Here is a 27,900-nt window from a genome sequence, read left to right as displayed (position 1 = left end):
ACTAGGAGAGTTGTCTCATTGGCACTCACACTACATCTTCCTATATCTATAGGCAGAAGTTTCAAAGTCAATAGGCAATGACTAAGGAGGGCACGATCTATATCACAATGGTAATGAGATGTAACCATACTCATACCAAACTGCATGCCATGTATCTTTGAACTTGCATTAGTGGTTCCTCACAATCTCAAATAATCACAAACTAAAACATTGTTGACACCACATCTACCAATGGAAACAGCATGTCTGAGTCTCACTGTTGCAACTTTACAATTTGAAACATATAATTATGTTTTTAAGTAATTGCTAAACTATGTCAAATATGAGGTAAAGGACAGCGCAGACAGTAATTTCAGATCATAAGGCCCTGGATTACAAAATATTATCTATTCAGGTCCTAAACATTCGGAAATATAAACTTTTTAGAAACTAATATGCAATTAAAATAAATGAAGAATGTGTCTAAGGGCCTCTGATTAACAAGGTTAAAACTTAATGTCCCTTCTACTATAGCAGGGGCAAAACATAGCTTACAGTTTGTTGAGAGATGGGCAATAAAAAACTGCTATCATATTACAACCCTTGCACTTCATAAAGAGCTGATGTTCTTAAAACTTCAAGCAAAGTTGACCTTGCATGGATTAGGTTATTCTTTATGGCTCCGGAGTTTTTGTGGTGTTGGTTGCTAGTTGACCCATTGGCAATCATACCATATATCCTTTTTATACACAAGTTGATAGAGATGTTAAGAAAATATTAAATATAACAATACACAGAGGTTCAGACATAATTTATTGGTCCCAGTTATTAACATACACTTTAATAATTAGACTAATTTGTGAATGCTGACAGAATACTTCTAATGCTGAAATTTTATCAGTTTCTATAAAACAGACTATTTTTGGTTGTATACCTGTTTATTATACAAATGCTCCTGCATATGTGGTACAGTTTAGCAGAACTTATTTTGGTGATTTTGGTTTGCTAGTATTCACTAAAATAAGCAAAAATGTATGCTATAGGGTATTCCGCCTTTTATCATACTGTATCATAAATATCCTCCCTCAATGTGAGAAAAGAAAAAAAATATATATTGAGCTATGTCATTGCAACAACCAAAACTTTGTTTGATACCAGTATGGAACCTATTTATATTAAGGTAAATTTTTGTTACTAAGACAGCTTAATTATGACTTTTTCCTGGAAGAAAAATGTCAAATCATGTTGTACGCAAATGATGTTATTAAAGTGAGAAGTCTTTCATATGATGTTAACATTAAATGTTTGAAACAACAAAGTATATAGATACAACATAACAAAAGACAACAGAGCAATCTAAGACTTTTCAGCTTAACAAGACATCTAATAAATATTCTAACTGAACATTGTAATACTGGTCTATAAGTGTCTGAATAACTAAATATATCTTTTTAATATATGAAGAAAAAAATGATGACTGATATTAAATAACAATTTGATTCAAAGAATATGAACAATTATGCTGAATTTTTTTTTGTGAAAATGAGTTTGTTTATTTCACTTATTGAGAATTTTAAAGCAGTATCTTAAATTATGCAATGAATAGTGGTAAATAAAAGAAGAAAATTCTAATGTTTTCATGACTTTTTTATAATTTTTCAACTGACATTACAATTTCTTATAGATATAAGCCAAAATAATGAATGACCATTAAACAAATAAATTCAGTGTCATTATGTTTCAGTTCAAAATTAAATAGATCTATCACTTAAGTTTTTTATATCAGTAAAATAAATAAGATTTATTTTCTCAACATTTCAAAGTTTGTCAAAAGAGTATGTAGTTATTATGTAATCCTAAATGTGGTTTTATGAGAACAGCACTTTCATAAATTATGCACCATATATATGCCATTATAAATATATCATAAATCAAACACACTAAAGTAACAATAACTGGTTATAATTTAAAGGAACTGGTTATAGTTCCATGATTTGCATTTAAACATCAGCAGACAACCCTTGACTGCTGCACATTTTTTTTTATATGGGATCAGTTCTGAAGCTTGTTGAACAAGCTTTATAAAATCTGTTGTACAAGAACTTTCCAGGAAAGCAAATATTATTTCTGTAACTTAACTTGGTCACTTTTGATGGTAATAGTAGCCAGGTCTTTTACCAACCTATAAAGAACTGATAGCATGTAAAATTGTGTCAGGTAACAGATGAACAGTTTTTGTCATAATTATATTAGAGACTAGGTTTAAACTTTTGAAGTCAGATTTTACTTTTAATGTCCATTTGATTTAAGCTTTTCGGCTTTTTAAAAAAGCTGACACGGCATCTTTGTCTCTCTTCATCCATTCTATGTTCAAACCAATGTTTTCTAACGACTGTTTTACTGTTCTTTCTGCTGCTGGTGCTGGATGGTCAGTGAAAAATTGCTGAAAAAAATGTGTGATAAAAGTCAAAGTCAATTGACATGGTGAGGGGTGAAACCTAGAACCTAATCAGTTTATTGGTTTGATTTTTGATGTTTTAACACTTTTATGCACATCATTTAGGATATTTTGTTACCTCCAGTTTTTCATTGGTGGACAAAGCTGGAGTGCTAGGAGAAAACCACCAGCCTTCGATAGGAAAACTGACAATCCTAGTCAATTAAGATTGGAGTCAAAGTACACAGTACCTGCACAATGACAAAATATTATCTCTCTTAAAAATATGAAAATAGTTCAATAAATGATGAAAATCAAAACATATTGTATTTGCATTTATATATATAATAACACAGTTTTACAAATTGTTTCTTTAATTTGAATGATTGTTTAAAATTGCATTTAACCAGTTTTATCACTGACATTTTTTTACTAGTTTTTCATATAAAGTGTTACATTTCAATTGGGTCTCTCATTGGTCTTACCACTGGACAAAGGCATCCTATCAACATAGAAACAATGACAATAAGGTTTGATGTATAGTCATAAGGGTCTAAAGTATATGTATATACATAATACATACCTCTACTTCTTTAGCCTTTTCTTCTGTCACAAAATTTTCTGTGGTAACCTGTAGAATAATGAATAAATGTCAATAAAACAACTAAAACTCTGATGTGATCAGAAAAGCACAATGAAGGTATATACATTCTCGTTGTAAATTATATGTAAACAGCTTGAGATAATTAACATTACCAATATTGTTGCCACATGTAATTGATTGAGGTTGGATGTATTCTGAACAATAACCAACCACAGAAGGCAAGAACATTTTGACAAGAATTTTCAATGTACAATGAATGTAAAAATTGCTTATTAACTAAAAATCATAAAGCTGCATACCAAATATCAATCTATCTCATTTACAGAAGCCCAGAAAACTCTGACAAAAATTTCCTTGTACAATGAATGTTGTAAAATTTTGAACTATTGCCAACAGGAAACAGCTACAATGAGGATGTAAACAGTGCTTTCTTGCTATTACTCACTTCTGTCAAGCTGCATACCTAATACTTAATCATTCCTTTTCATAGTTGCAAAAAAATCTTGACATAGACTACTACCAAATATCTTTCAGACATACAGTCAAACCTGCTTTGTGAGACACGGGTAAAAATAGAAAAGATATTACAATTACAAAATTAATTGTTTTTGAATTAAAGTAATTCAGAAAATATCAAATTTAAAGATCCAAGAATTGTTGCTAGCACATCTTAATTATTAAAGCCTTTCTGTACAGAAAAACTGTAAATTCAATCATCACTTGGTATGGCTGAATTGTATCCCGCATCTGATTGTGTATTTACCTTGACAAGTCTTGATAATAAGAAACCTCCTTCATATCTATCATGTAACTTTGTCCAGTTATCCTTTAAGAACTGCCAAGCCATTTCTCTCCCTTTAACAGAACCTGTCACACCACCAATCACAAACACTGTATCCTGAGATCGCACTTTATCCTGAAATATTATAAATATATTCTTTAATATATTTCATGAGGTCTGTTAAATCAGTATCAACACTTCTCTAAATAGTGACATCATTAGTTAATATCACACATTTTTCCTTTTAACTTTTTGATGATGTCTATAGATATAGGAAGATGTGGTGTGAGGGCCAATGAGACAACTCTCCATCCAAATAACAATTTATGAAAGTAATCCATTATAGGTCAATGTACAGCCTTCAACACAGAGCCTTGGCTCACACCAAACAACAAGCTATAAAGGGTCCCAAAATAACTAGTGTAAAATATTCAAACAGGAAAACCAACATTCTATGCATTCATCTATTCACTTGTGTTACTCCATATCCCTTTGTTGTCTTAAAATGAATCTGGGAATTGCAAACATTAACAAGTGAAACTGCGAGCTACTGCTCACTGATGATACCCCCGCCGCAAGTGGATAATATTAATAGTGTAAAAATATGCAAGTGTTCGGTTAACAAGAAGTTGTCGAGTGATGAATCTGAAAACGCATCACACTGTATAGCTGACTTATATAAATCCTGAAACCAAATTTCAGTATTCCTTCTATTGTAGTTCCTGAGAAAAATGTAACGAAAATTTTCAACTTGGCTATCATGTGTAAAATCATACAAGTGTTCGGTAAACAGGAAGTTGTCAAGCAATCAATCTGAAAACGCATCACACGATATTGCTGACTTAGATAAACCTTGAAACCAAATTTCAGAAATCCCTGTATTGTAGTTCCTGAGAAAAATGTGACAAAAGTTTCATGGGACGGACTGACTGACGGACTGATGGACGGACAGACAGAGGTAAAACAGTATACCCCCCCTTTTTTTATACCCCCGCTTTAAAGCGGGGGTATAACTATAAAAAGCTGATGTTTATGAGATGGAGTAAGAGAAAGGGAATTTTAGTGTACTAAGCACACTTAAAAATTTGAGGAAAAAAATATAACCCTTATTTAGGATAATAATTACAATATGATTTTTAACTTACAGACATGGCAAAGTCCAAAACTCTTTTGATTAAAGCTTCATCTTTAACTGCACCAATTGCTCTGCTGATTCGATTCCTCTCTTCCTGACTATCTGCTTTATCATACAACTGTAAAATATATAACTAGAGGGTTACAGACTTTCCCCAAGTTCATTAGGTATTTAAACATCCTGCCATTGTGTTATTGTACTATGGTCATTTTTGGTTTCTTATCTTTCATTTTTGCTTATGTGCATGGTCTATAGTGTGTCTACATGTCATTTTATATTTCTTTGTGGACATAATTGTTCATAGTTGATGGTTTTTATAGTGATTAAGATTATAACAAAATGTTGAATACTGTACCTCAATTTTTGATTACTTTTACATATCTATCATGTCTAGGTTTTTTTCACACATTGTTGTCAATATAATGGAATGTTAATGGACTATCATACAAGAGAGTGATTTAACTAAATATAAAACCAGGTTTAATCCACCATGCATTTTCTACATAAGGAAATGCCTGAACAAAGTCAGAAATATGACAGTTTTTTCTATTCTTTTGATGTGTTTGAGCTTTTGAATTTGCCATTCATTAAGAAAATTTCTTTATTAAATTTTCCTTGGAGTTCAGAACCTTTGTTATTTTACTTTTTGCATTGTAATAGTAGCATTCGACAGAGAATATACATGTATCACAAGCCAAACTGTATCCAAAAGTCTGAAATGTCTGTGAGATTAAGAAGGGAGACAAGCCAAGAGTTATAACCAAGATTATTCCAGAATCATAACAAATGGTATTTCCATTAATATTTGATCTAGGATGCTTGTTAGAATGATAGCTTGCTTACCATATGTAAAACAGTTTGAATTTATGCTTGGCAGGTAAAATATAAACCCAACCTTCCTTCATACTGGTACATTTATTTTCAAACAGCCTCAACCTTAATATGATAAATGGCTTCTGACAGAGGAAAATAGGTTTAAAATGATTTATAAAAAAAGTTATTCTTACCTCCAACATTTTATTAAACATATCTTCATCACCATTAGACATCACAGTTACATATACCTGAATAGAAAAAAAATAGTTTACATGCAAATTAAATGAAGAGAATTTTTTGTAATTTATAAACATTATAGCAATAATGAAGATAAGAATTGTAAAGACAACTGTTTGTGTTGATATTTTCTATACCTATTTCAGCATTATACATATTGTTTTTGCAGTGTTTCCACAAATGATGTTCATAAAATACTGTATACCGGGAAATTTTCGCGCCATCTTTATTTCGCTATTAGCCAATTCAATCTAGATCCGCGTCATTTTAAATTTGCGGTTTTCTGATGTCCGGAAAAAATATCTTTAAATTAGAAAACTGCATACTTGTTTGTGTACCGTTAATTAGTGAACTATATTATTCTTGTATGTCGGTTGTAACTTAATTTGATATCGATCAATAACTTGTTTGGACGAGTGAATAGTTTTCATTTGTAAATAGTTTTCATTTGTAAATAAAAATTAAATCTTTTTAAGGGCAAAGTTCCAAGATAGGTATGCAGCAAAATTTCTCCAAAAAAACCTTGATAAATTTGAAATTGACATGAGATTAAGCGTTATTAAACTACTGCACGCCAGCTGGCAAATATAAACCAAAAAAAAAATAGAAACAAAGAATGACCTAATTCGTAGCGCTTTCGAAGCTGCAGGGATAAAAGTTAATCAATAAATCCTTTGATCTATGTGACAGCTACAATGTGTTAATAGGTATTTAAATGATATACAGGTGTACTTTACCATGTTTACCTAACTGTATGTGTGTTGTTTTTATAACAAATTTATCAGTGTTGGAATTAGACTTGAGATCATTTTTAATACATTTGTCATTATTATTAATAAATATTTTATTACCAAATGTCTTTGTACATAAACTGTTAGAATCAAAGGTAAAGTAGTGTCCATTAAAAAGTTGTTGGTATACATTTGTCATCGACATATACTATTTTCAGACCATGTGCCTTGAGTAGATTTTGTTCATGACTATACTTTGATATAGGTAGGAAACACATCTTTTCCAGTTAAATATTTGCGGTAGTTTTATTTTGGCGTTCCAACTGCTACCGCAAAAATAAAACTACCGCGAAAATTTCCCGGTTTACAGTATTAAATAAGCAAACATCCTTGCAACAAATCTATGACACTGCCATGCTTGTTTTACCTGAATTAATTGTCACATATACTGTGTTGAGATTTAAAAGAATTAGAATACCAAGCTAGTGGTAAATTGAAACAATTATAAAGCTGTCAATAATAAGTTTAGAAATTAGTGGCACAGTGTGGCTAATTGTTTCGTTTTTTATTTATTTAATTTTTTTTTTAACAATGATCTTCAACTTCTAATTTTTACTGCCCAATGATACTTTTTTTCTAGATAAAACAGTATACGCTAATAAAAATATATTTAAGCTAAAACATACAGGGTCCATTAAATCAGCTGATAGAGGTTTTCCATTGTAAAAATCTAGGAACTTCTTCTTTGCCTCCATAACAACAGACTGTTCTTGGTTACGACCTAGTTTAGCCAACACCAGATCTCTTAACATGGCAGTTAATGGTCCTATAAAATAAAAACATGTTGCCAGAACTACATCTTATGGAACTAGAAACAGTCTTAAAAAGTACAATAAATAAATATGAAAAAATATCTCAAGTTTGACACTTACTAAATTTTTTTTTTTTTTTCATAATCTCTCTCTTTTTTTAAATTGCCAAATTAAGCATCATTTATTATGAAATATGGGCCATATTAACTTTTCAGGACTTCATTTAATTTAATTTGATTTAATTAATGAAATCTGAAAATTTTGATTTAAATCTAAGTTCTTCTTTCATAGTTCTGGAATTTGTAAATTCAGATTCTCTAATTTTTGTGCTTTTTTCATATTTCTTGATTGGTGTGAGGAAAATATTTCTTCTCACTAGTAGAAAATTTGTTTGAAGGCAAATGATTGGTCAAAATTTATCTATGACATCAAATTCTTTTGCTTTTCTCTGAAATTTCCTATTGTGACATCGTGATAAAAGACGACCATGTGTGATGACGTCACATATAAAAAACACAACTTTTAGTACATCTTTGAAAAAAGAAGGATAAAAAACATTAGAGTTACAGATCCCACCACTATAACTCATATATTACAATATTTCTCAACTCTCAACAGTTAAATCTAAATTATTTAAAAAGCTCGGCAAGCCTCACGCTTTAAATATTAAAATTTAACTGTCTTGAGTGGAAATTTATTTTAACACTCTTGCTGCAGCAATGAAAAATATATATATATCAACAATCAGCATATATATCTTGCTATAATGACAGTAATCTTGCAGCCTGGATTAAAAGTAGATTTGCATCAGCTTAAACATGACTGTACCTTCATTTTCCTTAGCTTCCCAGCCCAGACTCTGGAAGACTTTGCTGTAGAGGTTACGATTATAAGCTTTCATTTCATCAGTGGCATCAGTACTTTGTATTAATAAACCTTGTGTACCAAGACTAAGAGAAAGATCACTCCATACGGTATAGTCAGTCTCGTTTATATAGGCTTCAGCTACCTTCAGTACATCAACAGCTGACACTAATCCTGCTCTGGCCTACAATATAAACAGTACTTAGATCTTATACAGAGATAAAACAATACAGTGTAATCTTTCTCAATTAAAAAGCCAGGCTTCCAACAATACACCAACTGTCCTGGCCTTCAATATAAAAAGTTGTAGGACACTTAAAACAAAGATCCCATTATACAGGAAAAAATTTGACAATTTAAAATGAAGTTGTCTCCCTTAGCTAACTTTATCTTTCAGAAAAGTGAGCAAGTTTTGCAACAAGGTGATGTTGAGGAATCAAATACACTTGCAAACTTCCACTTTGTCTATATTAATCATTTTATTCAAGTAAGCAATCTGTCAGGTGCTGTTCAGTTTGTTGACAAATATAATATAGAAACCACATGATAAAAGTTAATGAAAAAGAACAAGTTTAACTGCGACAACTTTTATGATAATTTAAACAAAAACTTTAACTATTACGTGACAGATGGAAGACAGATGGATGAAAAAACTATAAAACTAATTACCCTTCACTATTGTAGACGGGGCATCAAAATGGTGCTTGTTTATCCTTACTATTATCTTATAACATCATAACAATAAAATATATTCCTTAAGTGTGGCATTAAAGAATATACTTACTAAGGCAAACAGATCACTCTGTATACCTAATCTATCACAAGGTGCTATACTGCAGTCTTTGATACCTGTTATAAGTGACTGTAACATTTCAGATGAATACTGTACTCTATATACTCCCACTGTGCCACAATTTACCTGTTAATAAAGAGAAACTTAAATATACCGTTTACATGAGGTTTAAGATTAGCTATAAAACAATTACCCAATATGCAAAATTTAATAACAGTAGCAGAAGTTTTTTTAATTTTTTTTTTGTTTTTTTCTTGAAACTAACTTGCACTAGTTAGATAACTAATAAGCTAAAATATGTTGGCCTTTATGGCCTTTAAAGGGAAACTTCGCAAAAAAATCAAAAATTCATATTATGTCCATTCTGTATAAAAATGCTCAAATTTATAAATATTAAAGTTTTATTCCGCTAGATAAGAGATCACCATCGATTTTAAATTTTGAGTATCAGTTCTTTGCGTTCCGCCATTTTGTTATCTTGTCCAAATAAAAATCACGATATGTCTATAAACCATAAAGAAACAAAACTACAGTAACCGATGTTGTCGTAATTACGTGTCGATATCTTGTCAATCGTACGGTTGTTTTATCTGACTATAAACTAACTTGATTCGGAAAATGTTCTTATATTTTTAATAACCATATAGTCTGTTATTTTTAAACTGTTAATATTGGAATTAGTTAAAAAGTCAAAGTTCAAATCATAAATAAGAGTTCCGTGAAAATTGTTTTCGAAAATCTAATTCGTTCATAATTCTTTAAAGTTATATACTTTATTCAAATAAATTAGGATCTTCGCTCCACTGATCACCCGCATGGCTTAAGGTATTACTCTCAAAGGTATTGTGAGGGGTGTAAGGTGACACGACCAGGTATTCAAGCGATTTCCTGTCGGGCCTGCAAGTTCATGCATCGTTTCACTTCTGTAGGTATTGATCAGTGTACACGGCCGAAAACTTATAACTTTCCATTTTGAACTATAAGTTGCATGTATAATATACATCTCTGTCTTGCGTGTCCGAAAGTGATATAATATACTAGTCATTACTTAACTCATACGCTTGTTTATAAATAAAATTTCTGGTGTAAAGAATATTATTTATAAAAAAAAAAAAAAGATACCAAAAAAAAAATTTAAAAAAAATGAAGATATACAAATATACGTATATGTCTCTGGGACAATGTAATATTTACTCGTTGTCAATAGTAAAGGACATAGTTGGATCATTCCAGAAATGTTGATTAAAAAAATGTGCGCACTTGTCGACGATTCGTTTATACGCCCGGATAGAAAGTTACGGAACTACAGCGCAATTTAAAATATATACATGTATACATTGAACACGGTACGTCTAAACACCGCTCAGGACCTCCTGAGTGCACTCAGGACATACAAAGTGCACTCAGGACATGAAATCTATGTTTTAGTGGGTGGTGAAGGTATGCCTTTGGTAGATAATTTAATTCTTCATCTTATAGTTTTGGTTTCGATAAAATCAATTTTATATTAAAGAAGTTATTTGAGTTTTCATCGGCACGCGCCGTTTTTATGAAATATTTCAGGCATGACCGATGATTATGTTGAATACCAATTATCATGTTGATTAGGTCTTTTGATCTTTAATAACTAGTGATAAGTGATGGATCTAACCTCATACATGTAAGCTTGGCAAACAAACAAAACCAAGATGTCTTTTGAAAAATATAGAACAAAGAAGATATATTGTTTTGGAAAAAAATGTTAAATAAACTTTTCGTTTTGTTTGTAATAATTGAAGCCAGTTTAGAAATATGAGAAATCTACATAAAGTTGGGAAATTTTCATTCAATTCATCTAATTTGAAAACGTTCAAAAATATAGATAAAATTTTATAAAAAAAAATTAAAAAAATAAATAGATAAAATTTATTGCAAAATGTGGCGTCCTTGGGGATCAAAACCCCGTTTCAACTACGAGGAGTGTTTCTAGAGAGTGAGCAAGGTATATTAACTTAATAGATAAAAATATATCATAAACATTTTCTTTGTAAAGATTTTCGAATTTTATAAAAAATTAAAAAAAATCAATAATGAAAAGTGTTAGTTATATTCTAAATTCAAAAATCAGGATGAATAATTCTTTCGTATTTTCATATCTCTAGATATACTACAATAGACTTTTTAATGGTATTGTTCCATAGTGAAAAAAATAATATAGTATTTACTTTTAAGCTTACAGTTAATCACAAAAAGTGGCGTTTATTTTTTTTTATCAAATTTCGTTCAATATACGAAAAAGTTTTAGTTTTATTCTTTAATAGTTCAAAAATTAAGATGAATAATTCTTTCGTATTTTCATATCTCTAGATATACTACAATAGATTTTAATTGCACTGTTCCATAGTAAAAAAAGAATAAAAGAATATGTGATACACCTTTTTATATATAATTTATTTCCAAGCTAACAGTTACAATTACGAATAGTAGCGTTGATTCTTTTTTAAATTGGTATCATTGTGTTTTTAATACTTTAATATTTATATATATATATATGTATGTGTGTGTGTGTGTTATCTCTATTTTCTTGTCGTTAAGATTCAATCAAAATTTCATTTTGTAAGATTTATTCCCCTATTGAAACTCGTTCTTGTCCAGTAATAAATTCCTTGAACGAGGTTAAAAAAGGGAAATAAATTTACTTTTCATGAAGTTAATTAGTTTTGTATTTAGGAAACCGACACCAAATCCAGACCTTGTAACCAAACTGATGGACATTGTATGTGTACAACTAATCGATTTGAAGCGTTCCCTGTATGGAATGGGAAATTATGAACTTTTCGGTCCGTACAGAAGACATGTCGGATCGTACCAATGTTGGTTTTCGAAAACACAAGAACAGCGAGAAAGACTTTTTCGGAGACTGTTGATCGACACAAAATCCATCCAAACCACGACTTATATACAAAAGAAGATGTGGTATGATTGCCAATGAGACAACTATCCACAAAAGACCAAAATGTCACAAACATGAACAATTATAGGTCACCGTACGGCCTTCAACAATGAGCAAAGCCCATACCGCATATAGTCAGCCATAAAAGGCCCCGATAAGACAATGTAAAACAGTTCAAGCGAGAAAACTAACGGCCTTATTTATGTAAAAAAATAAAGGAAAAACTAAAATGTAACACATAAATTAAACAAACGACAACCACTGAATTATAGGCTCCTGACTTGGGACAGGCACATACATAAATAATGTGGCGGGGTTAAACATGTTAGTGTTCATGCTCAGATTTTGAAGTGCCTTAACCCCAGAAGCTTGCTCGTAAGCCTAACCAAAGGAAAAGACCAAGGACAGCACGCACACAGCCAAGATATTAGACTTCTTTTAAAATTGTAAATATTGTCATTGTAAATATTGTACATACATGTAATTGTCTTCTCTTTAACTATGTGTATTGTTTATTGAGAATAAAATTTGATGTTTAGTAAACATTGTTTTTTTTTATTAAGTTGATATGGAGAGAGAGAAAAAAATATTAAAGAAAAACAAAAATAGAACTTGTCATAGATTTTTTTATTTTCTTTATTCATAAACTGCAGAATACAAAAAAATAAATTCAGCCGTCAAAATGAAAAATAAACTGAAAAAGAACATCGAATGGGTTATTTTTTTTTCCATAAACATACAATTCACTATTTTCACAGTGCATAATTTAAATTTAACTACATTAAACAATCTCAACTATTTCAAACGCAACATTGTACAAACAAAACAATTCATAAACATCAATAAAGATAATCCAATTAATTTTGTTGATTGGATAATTCACGGCTCAGTAGTTGTGAAATCAGTGACACGTGCCCTCATTATTTCAAAAAAAATTAACATATCTAAGTTCGATTTCAAATTCTACCAAAATTTTAATCTTATATAAGCAGCATGTAACGAATATACACATACATCCTGTGTGCAAATGCAATGACTATAAAGGGTCCTGAGTGCACTTTGTATGTCCTGAGCGGTGTTTAGACGTACCCCATTGAACATAAGAAAGAAACATACATTTTGTGCAAATTGGGGTAAAAGTTTTGTAAATAGACTAGTCCACGTATACCAACAGTATGTAATCATCCAATTCGATAGACTATTGTATACCAAAAGAAGAAGAAGAAGAGGACCAATTTGAAAAATTGTTAAATACAGGTCGATCTATAACTTGCTTTGGTTAATCGAAGTTATGAACATAGTAAAATCACAGATTTATATATCAATTAGATTGTTCTCGAATAAAGAAAGAAATTCGTCATCACCACAACTGTTCCGACATATGCAACTGGACGTACACTAATAATCCCGATACTTATAATTACATTCAAAAATAGGGAAAGATGACATTAAATTTGTTGTCTTTTGTTTTTAAACATCTTTGGTCAAATAGTTATTAAGTATTATACGTTGTGAGACGAAGACTACTTTAATAAGGACGTCCCCGATTATGATTAAATTTGGTTGACGTTTTTCACACTTGATAAAGAATATCTATTCGTAATTTTTCGATTCCATTCCAAGAAGACCTTAAATTTGCTGTCAATGTTTTAAGACTTCTCAAGTACAAAAGTATTTTTTCTTTATTCGTTCATATTATATTCCGCTTCGGTAGAGTTATCTTCAGTGAGTTCCAGTTATTAATTTGTACGTGGCTTTTAAAATGTCTAAATCTAAGTGTTCTCATTCATTTATTTGCCTAATAAAGACAAATAAAAATACTTTGGTAAAGCTATTTATAATTTCTAAGTTCTCCTTTTTATTAGACATCAATCAAGGACAAAAGGTGTAAATCATTTCAATCGGACATATGAATTAAGTTTCCCGTCTTTAACCAAAAATTGTGTATTTCTTAGTAAATTAACTTATTTGAATTCAAATAAATAATAGCACCAAACATAATTAAATAATTCCACGACGATCAATTTTTAATTGTCACCAACTTGAATATATATTTTAAATATGTGTATTGGATGCTCCCCTTGTCTTATAATTCACTGATCCGAATAGACAGTCACACCTGGCAAGGTGTGCCCGAGAGGCGTGGTTAAATACCGAAGTGCAAATAACAATTTACCTTTCAACAAGCCATCTACGAGTATTGCTACAGAACCGTCAATACACACATCGTATCAACCAAGTCATAGCAGAGATAGTAAAAGGTCAATAAGAGTACACTAACATATTGTCTTTACAGATTATTGTACTTTACTTTGTTCACCTTATCAGTCCGAAAATACATTAATTAAAAATCAATTTATAACTTTTTGTGTTGTCTACAAAAATAATTCGAATATATATACGTTTAACATAGAAAATTTATCTCATGAATATGTACAATTGAACGTATGTGCGTTTTATCTTCTTATTATCGGATGGTTATTAGATAAAGCATAAGTCATCGGCACGCTTACGATTACGTTAAAATATGATTAAAAACCAAGACTTTTAAGGATTGTTTTTTAAATCCCGGCATGCAAAAACCAGGAGAAAACGTCACGACCTACAGGAAGTAGTTAATATTTTTTCATTAAATATTGAATTTCTCCTTTATTACTGCACATATAGCGATAAAACTTTGTGAATATATATATTATGTCATAATGAACATATTTAAACCATAAGTAAAAAATCGTGAATTTTCCCTTTAATACCACTGAATAGACATATCCTGCCAGAATAGGCACCAATATCATTAGGTAATGTATTGTGTTATCAAATATAAATGGTTGGCTTAAAACCCACAACAATAAGTGCTTTACAATAACACCAATACTGTATGTCAATGGCAAAAAATACTTGCATATTCAGTACAATAAGTTACTTGTTGAAAGAGGAAGGAATATGCCCTGATTGTACTAGACAGACACATTTAGTCAAATTTTAATTTGATGGCTCTTATCACATAAATCAAACACAAGTCTTTGCTCTTACTCCTAAATGATTCATGTTTGGCAGGAAAAGCAAAGTTGTTGGTTTGACTAAGCCAGGGATAAACCAATAACCTCCCATACTATAGGAGAGCAACAACAAGATAGGCTATCTGTTAGGTCCAAATCATGGAGCTGATTAGTGTTAATAAGCAAGCCTGACAAACATGTATTTTTAAAAATTTTAAAAACTGAATAAATGTATCTTCCACTTAATGTATTCATCTGAGTTCACCAGAATAGTAATAACTTATTTACCTTAACCCATTCACCAGGTTTAACATTTTCCAGTGTGACTTCAGCTGTTGTACCATCTAACAGTATTTTTTTCACTGGTTTATCTGGACTTGATGCTGTACAGAATGACAAGGGTACCATCCACTTGAACTGCTCCCCTGTTATAAATTGAAAAGTATTCTGTTTGTTTGAAAGGTTCTATCATTTTAACGTTGGCTCAACATCAAATTTGTAATGAAGATACCATTTTTCAATCATGATCAATTATGTTCTTCACAGGAAAATAATTATCAATTATCTGCACCTTTATAAAGCCATTTATCATATAGAGTGGATTGATTGTATCCCTGCACTATAAACCTTCATCAAGGGTCTAAGTGATTGTCATTGTGCAGGACTAACTAGAAATAATATTTGTTCTGTATGTACTTTATCACAATTCTCTACTGAGAGCAGTGCTGATTGTCAACTATAAGAATTTAATTTGCCAAATCATTCTTGCAATTTGGCATTATATTTTTCCAACTTCTTGCCCAATATGGTAACAATGCCCATACCCACAAATGATGTTCACTAAAACCAAAGTTTTTGACGGAAATACATCAAATACATATAATTTTGGATCTGACATTAAATTACATATAATTTTTTATGATTAAATGAGATTACAAAAACTTAATCTACATTGCTACTATTGTGCACTTATAACAAAAAAGAGAAAAAACAAACAAACAATTCAAAGCAGGGGGGAAAGTATGAAAAAGAATAAAAAAAAAAAAAAAAGAAACATCATACAAAATATACATTCTAAGTACCTTCTTGCTTTTTACCATCTGCACAGAACTTTTCTTGTGACAATGAGAGAACTCTGTTCTTCCCATCTTGTTTTTCTGTTACCTATGGAAAAATGGTAAAATTTAAACTACAAATGCAATATTTATTTGCATACAAGATATATATTTATTCATAAATCTCCATTAAAAACAATAATAATCTAATGCATTTTGAGTAAAACTTTCATAAGTAAAATTGAGAATGGAAATGGGGAACATAGTATATACCAAGAAATTGCGATTGGTAAAAATGTTCTATAAAACAATACAAACTAATAACATAGTAATTTTCAATGACAAATAATAATACACATAGTCCTTAAGATTCTGAAACTGAGTTAACAAGAATGTGTCCCCAGTACACGGATGCCCCACTCGCACCATCATTTTCTATGTTCAGCGGACCGTGAAATTGGGGTCAGAACTCTAATTTGGCATTAAAATTAGACAGATCATATAATAAGGAACATTTATACTACGTTTCAGGTTGATCGGACTTCATCTTCATCAAAAACTACCTCGACCAAAAACTTTAATCTGAAGCCAGACACACAAACAAACGAACGGAAGGACGGACGAACAAACGAACGGACGCACATACCAGAAAACATTATGCCTCTCTACTATCGTAGGTGGGGCATAAAAATGTTTTTCTCAATCTTTTAAATTAGAGAGTATAAGAATATGAGTCACCTGTCATTGCAAAATAATATAAGCAGAAATAGCAAACTTAATGTGCTGGAATTGGATACCAAAAACTAAGAAATAGAAAACTTTAACAGCAGGTTCACAACATTTTCTGTAGAAACTCTGTCATTCTTTTTTATAAACTTGGTGATAAAGACAAAAGTTGACAGAAGTGTCCACTTTGTTTAACTAAAGCTATGCTGTCAAACAACACAACAGGAAAAAAACTGCAGAGTCCATGTTGTCTTCATAAAAGACTAAGATGGACCTTGTTCTAGAGATAGATGGACTACTTCAATAGATTCAGATGGACCTTGTTTTAGAGATAGATGGCTACTTCAATAGATCCAGATGGACCTTGTTTTAGAGATAGATGGACTACTTCAATAGATTGAGATGGACCTTGTTCTAGATATAGATGGACTACTTCAATAGATTCAGATGGACCTTGTTCTAGAGATAGATGGACTACTTCAATAGATCAAGATGGACCTTGTTTTAAAGATAGATGGACTACTTCAATAGATCCAGATGGACCTTGTTTTATAGATAGATGGACTACTTCAATAGATTGAGATGGACCTTGTTCTAGAGATAGATGGACTACTTCAATAGATCCAGATGGACCTTGTTTTAGAGATAGATGGACTACTTCAATAGATTGAGATGGACCTTGTTCTAGAGATAGATGGACTACTTCAATAGATTCAGATGGACCTTGTTCTAGAGATAGATGGACTACTTCAATAGATCCAGATGGACCTTGTTTTAGAGATAGATGGACTACTTCAATAGATTGAGATGGACCTTGTTCTAGAGATAGATGGACTACTTCAATAGATTCAGATGGACCTTGTTCTAGAGATAGATGGACTACTTCAATAGATCCAGATGGAACTTGTCCTAGAGATAAATGGACTACTTCAATAGATCCAAATGGACCTTGTTCTAGAGATAGATGGACTACTTCAATAGATTCAGATGGACCTTGTTCTAGAGATAGATGGACTACTTCAATAGATCCAGATGGAACTTGTCCTAGAGATAAATGGACTACTTCAATAGATCCAAATGGACCTTGTTCTAGAGATAGATGGACCACTACGCATTTACTGTCTTTAGTTTTTACCTTTATAACAGGATAACCCATCTGTTTTGTCCAAGAGGACATAACCTCAGCCACTGGTTTACCGCTAGCTTTACCTAGATATTCCCATAAATCTTCTGTAAAGGCATTACTGTATTTAAACTTTGTTAAATATTCATTCATACCAACTCTAAAATCCTAAAAAAGAAAAATATAATTGGAGTGTAAACATATGTAAATTTTTTTTCACATTTCAAACGTGATTTGTATTTACAACAAATTTTTAAAACATTCAATAGAGATATGAATATTCCAAACATAACTCTTATCACTGTAAGTTCATCAATTTTCTAGGACAAACACCTCATTATTAAAACTCTACATAATTTCATTTGATTTTAAATTTTCTGCCACATTCCTTAAATTTTGTATTGTGTTTTTTTTTTTCAATTTGTATATATATCTAAAGAAAACAAATATACCTGTTGATCCATATTTTAGACTGAAAAAGTTTGTGATGACCAAGATCCAAGATCTCTTTGTAAAATTCACGAGGACTTATAAGCTCATTTTTTTTTTTTAGATAAAATATTGTACAGTAATCACACCTAAAAAATTAGTTGGTCTATAGTAGACACCATTTAATTGTTGAAGTTCATGTTGACCTTAGGATGTTGCATACCTGCCAACTTTCACGATTTAGGAGTGTACTACACGATTTTGACCCTTTGACACGATTGCACGATCGTGTTCCTGAAAAACCCTCTAAAACACGATTTGGTGAAAATCTACACGAAAAATATTGTTGTTCCTGATTTTGAACTGTGTGCAATGGAGGAAAATCGTGTTCAGCCAATCAAATTGTGTGTTTCTCATGATCAAATTAATCAGCCAATCAAAAACGTTTTCTCTCAAGATTGTTTTAACATGCTAGATATTGAACTTGTGTTGTATTCCACTGTTTGTTGATGTAAAAACGTGAACATGGCAATTGATTTTTCAACTGCAATGAGGTTCTTACACAGAATAAGAATACAAGCATGGCTGATTGACAAACTTTAATGATGCAGTACTACCATGAATATAATAAATAGTAGTTTATTCACTAATTTATTGACATTACAGTAACTGTTGCTGTAACATAATTTCATTTATGTATTCAATCATTTAAAGTATAATGTACTATTTATTATTTTTCACATGGACCCCACCCACATCAACATGAGGAATCCCTTAAATGAGGGACTACCCTTAGTCAAGGGGTCACTCTTGTAAAAAATAAAATAGAAAAATGTAGATTTATTTACTTTAAAATGGGAAATTCTGACATTATATTTGGAACAGCTTTTCTAAATGAAGAGTCCCATTATTATGAATAATAAAGAAGATATAAGGCCAAGAACATATCAAAAATTCTTGGACATGTGTTGATCATATAATACCAGATAGATCATAAGATGTATAGTTCTCTGGGAAAAGTTTCTTCAAATAATATGCATATGAATGTGTGCTCATTTGTACTTAAAAAGTGGGTTTTAATGTCCTAACATTGAGGGGAAATCCCTATGTGTTATTCCCAACCTGATAAAGGTCCTTCTTTGTGTATAATTTTAAATTGGAAAAGTCAACAACTATTTAGTTTCCTTACACATGAAAATAATTCCTGGTCTTACAGCTACATGTTCATATTTTCTGCTGATATAAAAACTTGACTCATGCAAATAAACTTAAGAAAAAGGCATGTAAGCTCTTCTTACAAATATGACACTTTTTCTAGACTACAAAACAGCACTCGCAAAATAGTCGTCGTAAAGAATTGTAACCTTTGAAATTGTTGTCGCGCGCTAAAACCCCCACAGGCATTTTCAAAAGTTGGCAGGTATGATGTTGTTTTATTTTCTTTTATCATTTTATCAGGCTGATGTCTAGTTAACTATATCCAACATTTCCTTCTATTCTTACTTATAATTATCAAAGTTGACAAGAAATCTGTAAACCTATCACTTTAAACTTACAGCATCCCCAATATAATCATGGAGCATTCTTATGACGGAAGCACCTTTACTGTATGATATAGCATCAAATATTTCATCTACTTCAGATGGATGACCCACCGGTACCTGAAGAGAAAGATGATTATTTTAATAATAAATCACAAAGCATCAAATATTTCTTCTTCTTACCAATATCCTACATACATGACGTAAACCTTGGGAAAAAGTGAAAAACATTACTTTTTACAAAGAAAGCATTTTGCCATAGAGGTATTACAAAGATAAAAATGTTTGTTATCCATTTATCAGAGAAAATATGGCTTACGTTAGGTATTTGTTTATTTAAAATATCTTAAATCTGACACCTGATATACTTGTTAATGTTCTCTTCTGTGGTTTTGGGCCATGATTTTTTATTTACCTACACTTATTTTCCAGTTAATAACCTAACATTTGGTAATTGAATTCTGAAGCAATTATTCTAAAAAGTCATGAAAACCTAGTTTTTGGGCCAATTTATCTCGATACTTATGTCTGTGGTACTAAAAACACTTTAAAAGCATACTGACCTCTATAGGATGGCTGTTATTGAGAGCATCTAATTCTAAAGCTCTTCCTAAATCATTCTTTACGAACTGTGTCCAGATATCAAACTCAGGAAAACAGAAATCTACACATAAATATTCTATCCAGGAAGCAAAACCTTCATTCAACCACAAGTGGGTCCACCATTCCTGTAAACAAAAATATTACAGTAAATATATTACAGATATACAAGATGTTCATTGTAGAAAATTAGAATTAACAATTTATTACTAACGTTGATGGATTTTTTACCCCAATTTGAACACTTTAATCATCATTGGAATATTTTTAAAAGTTGTCTATGAATATAAATTATATAACGACTTACAGGTGATATGATGTAAGATTCCATTATACAACAACACCTATAACACCAAACAAAAGACATGATGAAACCTTGTGAACTGTTAGTTTATTTTTTTGAAGTTATAAAAAGTACACATTTGAGAGGCAACAAACTTCTGTTTAAGCCAGTAGATATTGCTGACTTTAATTGAAATACTTGTTTATAAAAGGCTTGTTATCAGTCACAACCTACCATTGTAACAAGATTACCAAACCATTGATGAGCCAATTCATGTCCTACAACTAGAGCAACCCATTGTTTGGTTTTGGCAGATGATTTCTTTGGATCCACTAACAATGCTGTTTCTCTGTAAGTTACTAAGCCCCAGTTTTCCATGGCACCTGAATATAGCAAAGGAAAGTTTAGAAATGGGTTATAATTCATACTGAAAGCTTCTTATAAGTATACTGATGTAAACTACTAAAAAGTAAAATCACAATAATACTAGGCTCCACTGAATATTCATTCAAATTTTTTGAAGTTATAAAAGTAATTATTTCAGATGCAAAAAAATTTGCTTCAGTGAGCAGATTTTGCGAACTTTTATTGAAATACTGTAAAAGAACTATTCCTTGTGGTTATCAATTTTCAAGGTTTTAGCCAAAATTACATGTTCATGTCTGGGTTCTTTAATTCATGGATTTTAGTTTTCTAAAGAAAACTTAGAGAATGAAAAACAATGACTTAATGAGTCGCAAATTTGACACTAATGGTTGGTTAAGATTTTAATAATAGACTGAAATATAATTTAGGTTTACCATTTACTGGAAAACTGAATTTCAAAATCTTCAGTAGTATTAATGTGTTAATTCATACAATTTTATCACAGAAAAAAACTGTTTAAATTTTTTTTATTATAAGATTGAGGATCATATATGCAGTTATCATTTCTAAATTTGTTTAAGTTTGACAAAAGAAAGTAATTAATTGTACCTGCTGCAAAGTCAGCGAGAGCTATCAAGTCCATCTTTGGGAGAGGATAAGGTATTTTGAAGTAATCTTTGTAAAATGGCAATGTCTTTACAGCTACCTAATAATAAAAGACAATATAATGACATTACAGTATTAACACATGCACATATAAACATTGCAATAAGTGACTTACTGTTAACATCTTCATTTTAAAGCTTTACACATAACCTGGTTGAGAGCTTTATCTGCGGTACAGTCGATTCCACTTAATTGCATACCGCTTAATAGCATAATTCGGTTAATTGCATACTTTTCTCCTGCACAAAACCATTTCCCATTCACCTAATGTTAAATTGTCCGGTTATATGCATAGCCTTACAAGTGGCATTTCGGTTTATTGCATAGAAAATTATCGCCAGCTAGATATGCTCAGTTAAAACTGACGAGAATTTTGACCGGAAACGGCAATTTGGTTAAGTATATTTTTCTTGAATGCATCATAATTTTCAATATTATTTCACATTTACTTGTGTGTTATTCAAATAAAGTTTTAAAACAGTATCTTTCGTGTTTATATGATTATAGAAAAGGCCTTGATGTGTACACAGGTAAAGTTTCCCATATTCTATTTTAAGCCTCGAGGTCATAAAAATGTCAATCAGCTGATTGTTGTAAAAACACAACCATTCTATAATCTTCTATCTTAAAAGGTGTTAATTATTGATTGGATTTCAAACATTGTTCATAGATTATATTTTTGGTGATTTTTAAAACATTAACGCCTGCTAATTATCGATCATTATCCAATGTGTAATTTCGTAATTCAGCTTGGGTGATCTACATTTATGTTAAATATTACAGGGCATTTATATATGGTTGAAGAATTTTATACATCAATCTTTCCCTTTTAATATTTTTTTAAAAGAAAATTAACTTCTGATTATTATATTTTCTCACTTTCAACACTCGTGTCCAGCAAATAACCCGTGCAGGGCCCCATCCACTTTGCATATACGAAAACTAACGATGTTAAAGTAACAGTGTCACATCACTGTGTAATCGGTAAATACTGAACATCAAAGGCAGTTCATTGCACAATTATTGTTTACAATGATTATAAACTGTTTAGTATTGTTAAACAGTTTATTTTAAACAAAGCGTAACAATGTAATTTGTACATCCGGGTCAAAGAAACAAATCTATTTTTAGAACAATTTTATTTTCGTATCTCAGGTAAAGGAAAAGTCGGTACATAAATAAACTAAAACAAAATGTGTTTATAAACTTTATTGAAAGAATACACAATGAAATAAAATGTATGACACTAGACAAATAACTTTTATTAGAATAAATAAGCATTCAATATGTTGTAAGTGGACTATGGACGTTCATCTTTCTTCCTTGCTGATCTGCACTATCGATGTTATTTGACTCCGTAATTTGGCATTTCGGATATAAGCATACTCCGCTTTATTGCATAATTTTGTCTGACAAATAGGCTATGCAAATAACCGGAATGTACTGTATTAATAACTACAAAATATATATTTACTTGAGGCCAGCTGAATTGTTTTATTTGAAAAGTTTTAATTTGTTATACGGTTGACACGCACACATTAACATACATATAAATAAGTCCTGTATTGCTGAACTGATGCTTTTGTTTTGTGTGGGACAGTTGAGAATTTTCCACTATGTTCCAATTTGAATAAGCCAGAAATTCAGCTCCTTGAAATTTGATAGAGTTCTGTATTTTATATTCTCTCCCAAAATTAGGTCATTGTATATCATCAGCTGGACATTTTATCATTTTTGAGGGAATATTTTGCATCAAAGAAAAGGTCAGAGTTAGTACATATGTAAACATATCTAGCCATCAGTGAAACTGGGTCTCATTAGAGAAGTGGGAAAATCCTGACTGCCTGTCAGATTTAATTGTGACTTTTATAATGTTGTTTTAATATTTGTTAAGTTGGAATTTTGAAAGGTGACATTGTAATTCCTCCTTACGTCTAGTGCATATTTTCCCTCTTCTTTCTTGCCAACAGGTGTGTACACCCTGACAAGCACACCATCAGCATCCTTCCCTTCTACGTAATCAAACTCTCCCACAACAAACGCCAGTAGGTACGTAGACATGATCGGTGTCCTCTCATAACTAACAACCTTCCATTTGTTGTCTCCTTCATAGACTTGTTCTGACTTTACAGGCTAAAATAAGTGAAATTTCAAAATTTAACAAAGTCTAGAAAATCAACATTGAATTTAGGTTATTTCAGAAAAGCATACTGGGAAAGATAGAAACTCTATTTATAAAACAGAATTTAATGATAAAATATTTGTCAATAACTACAGAAAATAATGTTTTGTTGCAAAAAATTGGCTCAACTTAAATATGAATGTTTCAAAATATCATTAGATCAATTGTATCCTCTACAGCATTTTAATCTCAACAGGGGAAATAACTCTGTATATTAAACTACATACCATGTTTGACAAGGCAACTCGGTCTTTAGGAACAACCAAAGTGACATCAAATGTGGCCTTGACAGCAGGTTCATCCCAACATGGGAAAGCTCTCCTGGCATCAGTGGCCTACAACACGTAAAAATAAAATTAAGGCGAACAAAATATATTGAAACGGTATTGTTTAAAATAGCCTATGTACTATGATGCTATATAATTTATTGAATGAATTATTCTGCAAATTGCATTCCGATAATTGTCAATCAGCACTGCTGTCATTAGGGAATTGGGATTAAGTACCTACAGAACAAACATTATTTCTAGTTTATCATGCCACATGATGATTACAAAAATACTTGATGAATGTTAATAGTGCAGGGATACAGGTGATCCCCTCAATCTAGTAGATGATGTCAAAAAGATGTGCATAATTGATGAGGTTTTTCCACTTAACGAAAAACTTGAAATTTATTTATATATTATATGCATCAATTTTTTTTTTTAACTAACCTCAAACTGTGTAACAGCTGAATACTGTTCCTCCCCATCAGGTGATGTGTATTTACTTCTATAAAATCCTTTCATTTTGTCATTCAGAATTCCAGTAAAAGTCATACTCATTCTTCCCTTGCCTGGCTGAAATACAGTTGAAATATTTAAATATACAATTTGTTTTTAAAGCTCCACTCTTGTTTATCGATATCTAAAATCACAAGATATACATATCTATGCTTGATGTAACATATAAAATCTATTAATTGTAATTTAAGGCATTTATTAATTGTGAATAATTAAATATATCATTTCATCCAATGTATACATGATTTTTGTCTGTTATTGTGGGATATAATTTTTTGTGGATTTTGAGGGAAACTTTAACAAGGAATTAAGATTTCAATTAAGTACCAATTATCTTTTAATTTGCATGCATGCAGAATTTGGTAAAACCCCAAAACCCAATTTCCCCAATATACAATTTTCCTCAAACTTTAACTACCAAAAAATGGTACGAACATTGACCAATGAAAATAAATTAATCCACAGTTTAATAAAGGCTTACTTGTATTTCCGACGGAAAGGTGAAAGTGACTGTTTCATCTTCCTTGTTGTATGAAACTGTGCCTTTAACTGTGTCACTTTTACCTAAAAATATAAAAATAAAATAAAAATTTGGAGAGAAATGTATAGAATGGCAATAATACAGCAATCCAAAAACAAAATTAACTAGGATGGGAGTGGTTAAGATTGCATTCACTTTGCATTTTCATACCTGCCAACTGTCACTATTTGCAGGGGATTTCCCCATGGAGGTTCCCAAATTGAAATTTTTTCAAAGAGCAATTGTGTCCACAATTTTAACAAAACAATTAATTTTACAATGAGGCTATCAAAAGTATGAAGAAGCTAAAAAACAACATTACACTGTATTTGAAGGCCCCTTAAAGGTTTTTTTTAGGAGTATGGCAGCAATATTGCATGCAAAAACACAATGGGCATTTTGAAAACTTGATCTGTAAATCATCCTTCAAACAATCAACTAAATATCTGCAGGTAAAGACAATAGCTTCAACTATCACAATCATTAAATAGTCTAATTATTTCTAATATACTTTAGCCATGTTATGTTAGCAGTCTGTCCATCATGCCATCTATTTCTTTTTTTTTGTACTGTTAATAGAAATGTTCTTACCACTGGCAACATAGGACACCTCTTGTACTTCTACCTCAACAGAATTAATTGTTATTTTAGATAAAGGCTTCACCACCTGAAACAAGAAAAAAATACTGAACTCTTTTTCTTATTCTCTCTATTAAGACTAAGCTAAGACTATGAAATTGTTAAGTTATATGTACTGGCTGATTGGAAAAAAACTGGAAAAGGTGTGATGCACATTGTAATGGTAGATCCCACTGATTACTTTTGCAATTGGCAATAAAGTTGGAATCAAACATGGTAAACTACCATGACTACTTAAAACAAGTAAATATTTCATCTGAGGTATGTCTAATGAGATTTTTTATTTTTAGACTCAATTTTTTCAACTCCATCACTAAGACTAACTCTTGACCTTTGCATGTACATATAAATTGAAATAACTCCTAAAAACAAATTTAACAATATGACACAGGTGCTTCCACAGGGGTTTGTTGCAATTTGCCTGTTTTACAATCCATATGAATCGCCAAAAAGTTACAAGGGAGGAAGGTCATTCGCAACGTTGCTTCAAATAGTTGTTTCAAAATTTTTCTAAACCTTCACACACTTCAGGGTACGTATGGAGAGTAAAAGCATCAAATAGACAACTTTTGAGTTCGATGTATTTCCGTCAAAAAGTGTGGTTTTAGTGAACATCACTTGTGCATTGAGGGGCCTCGTCATTGTTCCCATTTTGAGGGAGTGGTTGGAAAACTATGATGCTATATTGCATGAATTATTCGGCAAATTGAATTCTAATAGTTGACAATCGGCTCTTGTATCATAAGGGAATTGTGATTATGTACATGTAACTACCATGCCTACAGAATAAGCATAATTCATTGCTAGTTTATACTGCACAATGATGATCATCAAGACGCTTGATGAACGTTAATAGTGCGGGGATACTGAGGATCCCCTCTGTCTGGTAAATGACATTATAAAGGCGCCCATAATTGAGGCTTTTTTTCCTGTGACGAATGAACTCGAAAGTGATCTATTGTAACAAACCCTGTGGTGCCACCTGTTTCATATCACAGGAGGTTGAAATCCTATCAATGAGGGTCTATAAATATGTCAACTCGACTATCACAGTATAGAGCTTCTCTCGTAGAGAAGCGACAGGAATGCAACGCGTTTTTCAATTTTTTTTTAACTTTTTTGAATCTGGGACTTTTTGATCGGAATAAACGCTATGCGTCAACTAATAAACATATTGTTACTTCAATGTAACCACTTAAACTACTTTGCAGGTCACTAATTATTAATTTACAGCTTCTTTTTACGTCCTGACAGAATCCTTGTCATTATTTTTGGCCATGGCAGGAAGTCGAGGAAATTCCAATCTCTACGAGAGAAGCTCTACTGTGATAGTCGAGTTGACATATTTATAGACCCTCATTGATAGGATTTCAACCTCCTGTGGTCATATTGTTAAATTTTGTTTTATTACTTTTGCCAGGATAACTTATGTACAAAAAGCTTACAAAATGAAATAAAGGGATATGGTGCTATACCTCAATATCAATATCTTCAGACCCTTCAAATGTAAATGCTTTCAAATTTGGCTTCAAACGAATATTGTAATTGACCGGTGACAGCGTCTGTGGCAACCTCTCAAATGGTTTTGCTTCTGGCATATCTGCTGTTGATTGGTGATTTAATCTTCTTGGAAATTCTGCTATAATACAACTTTTTAAAACCACAGACTTGCAATTGCAATATTCAAATTTGCAGAAGTGAGTAAGTGGCTGGACAATATGTTTTTGAATTACAAATTTAGAGGATAATTGGAGATACAATTTCGAGTTAATTGATGGCTTTAAATGTGTTAGCCTTCTTATTAATCGTAATGACATAAAGTGCTAGAAGCACTTTAAGGCAAGTAAGCAATTCTTTCAACTTTC

General features: G+C 31.3%; 1 protein-coding gene across 1 annotated transcript; it reads right to left on the bottom strand.

Annotated features, from left to right (window-relative positions):
• Positions 1-775: 775 nt before the first annotated feature.
• On the bottom strand, positions 776-27,852 carry LOC134715621 (puromycin-sensitive aminopeptidase-like). The gene is made up of 21 exons (XM_063577919.1): positions 27,511-27,852; positions 25,988-26,063; positions 25,358-25,440; positions 24,808-24,933; positions 24,319-24,426; positions 23,842-24,042; positions 21,853-21,949; positions 21,112-21,260; positions 20,558-20,722; positions 20,010-20,114; positions 18,037-18,192; positions 16,203-16,284; positions 15,409-15,545; positions 9,181-9,315; positions 8,361-8,580; positions 7,407-7,546; positions 5,944-6,000; positions 4,947-5,054; positions 3,784-3,936; positions 3,000-3,047; positions 776-2,422 (listed from the first exon to the last, which is right to left on the bottom strand). Exons 1-21 carry the CDS (start codon positions 27,850-27,852, stop codon positions 2,285-2,287), a joined length of 2,826 nt encoding a protein of 941 aa, XP_063433989.1. The 3' UTR covers positions 776-2,284.
• Between the last annotated feature and the right edge of the window lie 48 nt (positions 27,853-27,900).

Source organism: Mytilus trossulus, chromosome 4 (genome assembly GCF_036588685.1).
Source record: "Mytilus trossulus isolate FHL-02 chromosome 4, PNRI_Mtr1.1.1.hap1, whole genome shotgun sequence".
Lineage (NCBI taxonomy): Eukaryota > Metazoa > Mollusca > Bivalvia > Mytilida > Mytilidae > Mytilus > Mytilus trossulus.
Note: the sequence above shows the minus strand (reverse complement) of the source record. Positions and strands in the feature narration are given on the sequence as shown.

Bases quoted from the DNA above. Each gene is read 5' to 3' on its own strand.
- LOC134715621 (XM_063577919.1), bottom strand. From the start codon at position 27,852: ATGTCATTACGATTAATAAGAAGGCTAACACATTTAAAGCCATCAATT. The intron at 5,055-5,943 runs GTAAGAATAACT...TATATTTTACAG, and splicing joins TGTTTAATAAAATGTTGGAG to TTGTATGATAAAGCAGATAG. The intron at 3,937-4,946 runs GTAAGTTAAAAA...ATAATATTTCAG, and splicing joins TTTTGGACTTTGCCATGTCT to GATAAAGTGCGATCTCAGGA.